Source organism: Cyclopterus lumpus, chromosome 9 (genome assembly GCF_009769545.1).
Source record: "Cyclopterus lumpus isolate fCycLum1 chromosome 9, fCycLum1.pri, whole genome shotgun sequence".
Taxonomy (NCBI): domain Eukaryota; kingdom Metazoa; phylum Chordata; class Actinopteri; order Perciformes; family Cyclopteridae; genus Cyclopterus; species Cyclopterus lumpus.
The window spans coordinates 4,304,221-4,312,322 of NC_046974.1; the positions used below are offsets into that span (position 1 = coordinate 4,304,221).

The window sequence follows — 8,102 nt, forward strand, 5'->3', positions numbered from 1 at the left end:
TTCTCAGAGAAAACCGATCTATTATATTATCTACAGTGATATTACTCACCTACGGAGTGATTTATTAACTATATATCATTTCTCTGTGAGGTGAACCTTCTGATATTTTAATGTGCAATAAACAAGCTTGTCCTCCTGCAGGCTTACCTGCAATATTTTAAATTTGACCTCTGAAAGTTCTCCTTTCCTGCACATTTCATTTCAAGTTTAGAAAAAGGTGTCAAAAGAAGTGATTCACCGCTCGGTTAATGAAACTGGTGGTCTTTCCCGGGGAGTGAGTTATAGCTACCAGAAACCTTTATTTGGTGTTGATTCTGGCGGCCCCTGTGGACAAAAGTGGAATTGTTTCCCTTTTTGAAAACCTCTCGTGTTACCGAAGCAGGGTCTTTACTTCCCGACACACTTTCCCGACACACTTCCTGTCGTCACGTACAGAACCAAAGTGTGCGTTGGCCACTCACGCCGGGTTGTTGCACTGGCGCGTCCTGAAGCGGACTCCGGTGCCGCAGGAGCGCGAGCAGGAGCCGTGTTTGCTCCAGGAGCCCCAGGCGCCATCTTGCTTGACCTGATTAGGGTTCTTCCACATGCAGTGACCTTTGTAGCACCACTGCAGAGGGCGACAGGAGGGAGGAGGGGGGGGGGGGGGGGGGGTCAGCCAGAAGTATCAGAATACGCGATACACCCTTCTGTATAGTGTTTTCTTTTATATTTTATATTTTGTATTTGTTATTTCTGAACTGTTCACTCGGAGAGCCGTGCACAAGATTTCCAATGTGTTTGGACTGTTGGTCGAGGCACAAATGGCAAATAAAAACCTTGAATCCTTGAACATGACTACCACAGATACTGCTAAAAGCTAACATCTTAAATTAAGAAGTAATTAATGCGTACATTTGTACTATTATTATGTGAAAAAAAAAAATGGACGGAAAATTCATGTTCAAATGCTTTAAAAGCAGAAAATCTGCTGAACTCAATTGTTTTTCATGACATTCAAGCTTCAAACCGTCGTTTCATTTCAATACATTTAGCGGTGCAAATATTTTGACTCCTTTCTTTACGCGCGTATCGTTTCAAGTACGTTCATGAATATGTAATTAATTATATACACTACTCCGCACATACTTTTGGCCCCGTAGTAAAAAGCAACGTACCTTGCTGGGGGCGCACTCCGTCCCGTCCAGGGGAGGCCCCTTCTTGGTCTTGCAGAAGTACGGGTTGTCCGGGTGGCTGCACCACAGCTGCTTGCACGGGTCGAAGGTACGGAACTGAAAAATGCAAAAATCACGTCATATATACTACACGAATGAAAAGTCTGTCTGATTCACAACCCCCCGAAACCGCTGAAAAGGCAGATGTGGAACATTTGTCGCATTTACTTTTCAAATATTCCCGGAGGGGAAGGGGCTTTGAAGACAAATTTGAGACCTGTGACATAAAAAAAAAAAAAAGAAATCCTACAATAAAGACTTAAAAGGGTTGGAATGAAGTCATGGACAGAAAAAAAGAAAGGTGTTTAAGTATTCCACAGACACAGTCTGTCCTATCTTGATAGACACCTGACAGCCTGCAGACCTAAACGTTGTTTACAAGGGTGTCACGGCTCCACCGGCAGCCACTAAAGCCGAGTGGATTACCGAGGAGGTTTTTTCTCATTGTTCACCTCCTTCTCTTCGGGGAGAAGTGGTGAGATGCTCTCTTTCCTTTTCTTGTATATATATTACGGATTCGAGCAGATCAGACCAGAAAAACTGAGGCTTTTCAGCATCGCTTCACACCGAGAGGCTTAGTGAACAACATGAGCCCTAACATTACCTCTCCGAGCCCGTTTCTTATCTGCAGCTTCCTCAAACTGCAGCTTCTACCATTATGTAATTACTTGTATTGAATCCCATACCTTTCGGACTTTTTTTCCGATAGTCTTGATACAAATTTGCTGAAAAGGCGTACTGCCGCTGATAATCCCCTCCCTGGTTTTATTGCGCATGTGGGTTCAAGTGAACCGGCAACAAAAAAGAAAGAAAATGTGAGACTCATCAGACGCATCCGGTGTAAGAAGGATCATATTTATGGTAAACACGTTGTGGGGACCTCAGATCAGCGTTAAGTGCTAATTAGTGTTCAAATTACCACGATAGGGGTCCCTGATTAAGGGCCACTTCCTCTGTCCATCTCACTCAATACGACTTGACGGAAAGCCCTGAAACACCTGAACCCTGAACACCTGAAACACCTGAACCCTGAAACACATAAACCCTGAACACCTGAACCATGAACCCTGAAACACCTGAACCCTGAAACACCTGAACACCAAACACCTGAAACACCTGAACCCTGAACACCTGAACCCTGAAACACATAAACCCTGAACACCTGAACCATGAACCCTGAAACACCTGAACCCTGAAACACCTGAACACCAAACACCTGAAATACCTGAACCCTAAACACCTGAACCATGAATACCCTAAACACCTGAACCCTGAATACCTGAACACCTGAACCCTGAAACACCTGAACACCTGAAACATCTGAAACATCTGAACCCTGAACACCTGAAACATCTGAATATCTGAACCCTGAACACCTGAAACATCTGAATATCTGAACCCTGAACACCTGAAACATCTGAACACCTGAAACATCTGAACCCTGAACACCGAACACCTGAAACATCTGAACCCTGAACCACTGAACACCTGAACCTCTGAACACCGAACACCTAAAACATCTGAACCCTGATCACCTGAACCCTGAACACCTGAAACATCTGAACCCTGATCACCTGAAACATCTGAACCCTGAACAACGAACCCCTGAACCCTGAAGATCTGAAACATCTGAACCCTGAACACCTGAAACATCTGAACCCTGAACACCTGAACCACTGAACCACCGAACACCTGAAACATCTGGACCCTGAACACCTGAACACCTGAACACCTGAATCACTGAACACCTGAAACATCTGAACCCTGATCACCTGAACCACTGAACCCTGAACACCTAAAACATCTGAACCCTGATCACCTGATCACCTGAACCACTGAACCCTGAACACCTGAAACATCTGAACCCTGATCACCTGAAACATTTGAACCCTGAACACCTGAACCACTGAACACCTGAACCCCTGAACACCGAACACCTGAACACCTGAAACATCTGAACCCTGATCACCTGAACACCTGAACAACGAACCCCTGAACCCAGCAGGCATCAGTAGGACTCGTCTCCTTGTCCTTGACCATTAGCTGGATCAAAAGGCGGTTTTCTTTCCTTTTTTTTAATCAACCGGACTCAGAGGAGAAACAATGGCCGACAGCAGCTCTGACATTTGTTTTGTTTTTCCAGATGCACTCTGGGAAACTGCACGTGGGTCACTCGGGGCGGCCGACCTTATTGTTTACACATTGCTGACGCTACAAGGCCACTGTTACTCCAGAGGAAAACATATATACCAAGATTGTGGTATATAACTGCTTATGCTGACATCATGATGGAGAGAGAGAGAGAGAGAGAGAGAGAGAGAGAGAGAACTGAATGCATATTTGGCATTAACACTGGCAAAATGTATCCGTCCTAACAAGCCATCTAATCTTTAAGTGTATGAATATAATAAATAACTTTTCCTTCTTTTAAACAAGTGAAATATCCGTCAACAAGCTGCCGTCAGTTTCCAGCATGAATGTAAATTTCCTTTTTTGTCAGGCAGCCATGCTTAAAATTTCACCGGTGAAATATAAACAAGATTATGTCACCGCTTTTTTGGCAAATCCTTCATAGAACCAAACGCCTTGTTGAGCTGGATTTTTAAAGTAAGAAAAAGATGATTCCCACGTATCGCATTCAGTCCACGGAACACAACAACAACATCCAGGGGACCGAATCGTTTCACTTGAATCTCTTTTCTTCAACGCGTTGAAGCTTTTTTTCTTTGCACAGAAAACACTGGTTATGTAAGTCTGTTATGTAAGATGTTTTTTAAACATTACATTACATTACATGTCATTTAGCTGACGCTTTTATCCAAAGCGACTTACAATAAGTGCATTAAAACCATGAGTCCAAACTCGGAACAACAAGAATCAAGCGAGTACAATTTATTCAATAACGTTAAACTACAAAGTTTAAATAAACAAATCAAAAAGCAGTACTTTGCTTGTTGCCTGCCTACATTTTGATTTTTAAAATGAGCTTGAGCCGCCTCAGATTCCCAATGAACCCAACGGGGACGATGGGGCCCACTGCGATGATGTCGGCAAACTCTAGATGTGCCGTATCATCACCGTTTCATATTTTGATGCTTCTTCCCCCCCCAAAAAAACACACAAAGCGACATCCGAATACACGGCGCTCCGCTTTCATGAAGCCACGCGCACCGCGGGGGGGGTGGGGGGCGGGGGGGGGGGGCGGGGGCAGATTATCTATCACCGCGGCGGGGAACTTCCTCAAACGAGGTGCCGACCACCAGGTTAGTGTTACAAAGAGGCGTCGGCGGAGAGAGCTCACACTTTGGTTTCTGCATTTAAATCGGATCGGTGCCTCTTCGCCCCCCCCCCCCAGCCGGGATACTTTGCCAGCACTCATGTTCTAAAATGAAGCCGGCGTTTTCCACTGGTGATCATTTCTGTAATAGAGTCAATTCCCCACACTGCTTTTAGGTGGGGGGGTTTTTCTGGCGCTGGCCGGCCTCAGACGACCCCTACTTTGACCAAGTTACAGACATCACGGATCTGGGATGGTAAAATGTGACCTATATGGAATCTGTTTTAATCAATAAACGGACGGTAGACCCGGCACCCTCATCAGTTTTCTTTAAATATCTGTGAATATCTTTCGCATGCTTCAGGAACAGTCTGAGTCAAACGATTAGTTCCAGAGCGACGACGTCACACTGAGATATTATCAAAAGGAACGGTAAATTCTTTTCTTTCGTCGAGTTATTTTTTTTTCGTGGGTCCGTTACAGTGTGAACAAAAAAAACACAGATTTGTGTAATCGTTTTTCCAATCAGAGCGACGCGGTTAATCCACTGCTTCGTGTCTTCAGTTCATTAAGTGCGACATCTCGCCGTCTACAAATGTGTCATTCACCCCCCCCCCCCCCCCCCCCCCCCCCCGGGGGACGCCGTCCGCCTGGATTCAGAAGGCTTTCTGAAACAAATTCTGACCTTGATTTAAAATGAAGAGCTTAGTCATCGAGTTGAGATCTTAGTCGCCCCCCCCCCCCCCCCTCCCCCGCAGCTCACCGTGCACACACTCTCCCCCGAGAAGAAACCTCAGTGCAGGATGACTCACACCTGCAGGGGTTTGAACACTTTTCTTGACAGGAAGAGTTTTCGTGACCCGATGGATCGAAATGTGTCACGAAATCAATATTTCACGTCGCGGCTCCAGAAACTTTTTTTTAAAGGCACTTCCTTCTGCCACTCATTTACATTTTTAAAACTGTGCAGCCTCCCCCCCCCCCCCCCCCCCCGAAATAAAAAGGCTCGGAAAAACTTGCCACCGATGCAAAAAGCTTTTCGAATAATAAATGTTGAATTGTTTTTGCAGGGCGATGAATCCAGTTTGTTATTATTTTTTTTTATTCATTTTTTTTTTACACCTGTTACATCAAGGGGGGGGGGGGGGAAGCAGATGTGCGTTTGATGTAATCTCGCGTCGGATTTCTGCTCGTAGGATTCTTTTTTACCGCAGGCATTCGGGGAAGGGGCCTGGAAGCGGTTTACCACTCACCGAGGTGCAGATCTTGTAGCCGACGCCGAAGTCGAAGCGGCACTGCTCATCCATCGAGTAGTTGATGCCGGGAAGTTCGGGCAGCTGCGGCCAGTCGTGCTTGAAGGGGTCGTCCAGGAGACAGTCGTACGTGCTGCGAGGGAACGAAAAAAGGTCAGTCACGGAATATAGGATTCGAGTCCGGGCGCCTCAAAAGGCTTTGATTGCGAAACACATGCAGGAGGAGTTGAGACGAAGCGATTGGACGCTTACGGAGAGCCGCACAGTGGATTCCATCTCCCATCAATCACCGAGAGACCCCCCCACCCCCCCCCCCGCCCCTGCCGTCGTCGTTAAATGCTTTTATTTTTATCTACTGGGTGCTCCTACCTCACACGCTTTGATTTAGCACCTGATTTACAGAGTTTTGAAAATAAAAAACCTGGTTTGAACACAAAACCCCCAACCTTTTTTTTTTTTTTTTTTTTGCCGTCTCTCTTGATTCACTGTTAGTCCGTTGGTGTCACTAATGACCTTTGCCGGTCAGGAATCGATTCCCGATGGGAGCGAACGTGCTGCCGTTTTAATTATAAGGAACATATTTAAAATGCTGAAACTGTATCCGCGCTTAAAGCGCTCGTTCTCTTTTCTATTTTTTTTCAGATGCCATAACGGATTATTAATACTCGTGCGGTTTATTTAGATATACAAACCCCTTTAACGCCTTACGCACACATTTATTTGCAACTGCACTAAATATATAGCATTTCATATAAATATGGAGACAAGCAGCTGCGAAAAAAGTTCTTCTACATCCAGAAAGTATTTAGGTACTCTCTCAAAAGTACTCACGGCATCCTGCACGGTTCTCTACGTTGGCCGTATTTTTAAAGTAAAGCTCCAGATGACAAAATGCCCCAATTCCTTTAAGCTCCATTCATCTTCGGCTCATTCCCTCCCTCGTGTCCTCGGGTGTTTGTGAACTCACTGGATGTATCTCTTCAGCTCCTGTCCGCTGCACATGGACCAGTGGTATCGGTGGAAGGCCGCCTGCACCAGAGGAGCCATCACGCTTCCCATCGCCGTTTCGTCCCCGCAGCGGTTGCCTTGGCCGTCGTGCTCCATTCCCAACCTGTTCCAACGGAGAGAGAGAGAGAGAGAGAGAGAGAGAGAGAGAGAGAGAGAGACCAGCAGATGTTCACACGGCGAAAACCTCCAGGATATCGAGACTCCTCAGAGCCCCGAGAGGCTTCCAGTCAATCAGCTTCAGACTCACGACTAGAAACAACTGGCTCTACGCGACCGACGTAAAGTACACGAGGCCATCGGCGAGAAGGTCGGCTTCTTTCTGGAGGTCCTACTGGAACCAGGAAGGACCCAAAACCAGGACTGAGCGTATAGCAGACCCTGCCCGTGGGCGGTCCAACTGGAACCGACTGACAACCACCACACCTTCACGGCAACTGACCCCAAACCAGAACAGACTGGAAGTGTTTTGAGTAAAAGTGTCACAAAAAAATAAAAAGGTGTTGAATATTTCTGTCAAATCAAATTCAGTACGCGCGAATAATAGATATCTGTTTGAGAAATAACAGTTTCTCAATGCCGCAGAGCATCTTGAGCTCTGAGCTGTTCATGGATTGTGATGTGCTTTTCCAATTCAATACAAACTCAAGAGTCAAGCGACACATTCTCACACCTATAAAAACCTCCATAAGACTTCATCCATCCCGTCTCTCCACCAACAGGCAATGCGTCAATGTACGGTCGGTACGTGCAGTTTTATTAAAAGAATAATCCTCCATCTTCACTGGACGTTGAGGGTTTAGTGCAACGAAAAACCTTCTCAGAAAAAATAAGCGCGGCCGATTTTTTAACTAACGAGTCGCTAGTCACGAGAGAATCGTTTCACGTGACCAGCGGGGGTTGTTCGAACCAATCGGATCGCGTCCCCCCCCCCCCGTGTGGACCGTGAGCATTTAATACACGATGTCTGAATCACATCCACCTTTTAAAGTATTTCCTGTGGACATTTTGAGCCTTTTTAATCGAGTACCGTGAACAGGTGTCACGGTAACAGGTTGTCATTTGTGATTGGTCGCAACAATTTTAAAAAGGCGGGTCTTACGATGTAATATCGTCGTTAACGTGACGTCTCGGAAAGTTTCAGAGAAAACTAGTTAGAGGACTCAAGAGTTTGGGATTGTTTCCCCCTAAAACACTTTATTTTTTTTTCAAAGGTCAAGAGAAAACTTTCATACTTCAAACATTATCAAACAGAATATATATATATATATATATATATATATATATATATATATATATATATATATATATAACCGAGAGGCCAACTTTGGGATAAATGATTTCCTCTTGAGTTTC

The 8,102-nt window shown here is 45.4% G+C and overlaps 1 protein-coding gene across 1 annotated transcript in view; it reads right to left on the minus strand.

The window, feature by feature from the left end:
* adamts3 (ADAM metallopeptidase with thrombospondin type 1 motif, 3) overlaps positions 1-8,102 on the minus strand; it is an 87,401-nt gene that overhangs the window by 22,953 nt on the left and 56,346 nt on the right. Inside the window, 4 exon segments of the mRNA XM_034540733.1 lie at positions 462-607; positions 1,155-1,268; positions 5,742-5,874; positions 6,709-6,852. Of these exon segments, the coding sequence (XP_034396624.1) occupies positions 462-607; positions 1,155-1,268; positions 5,742-5,874; positions 6,709-6,852 (537 nt within the window).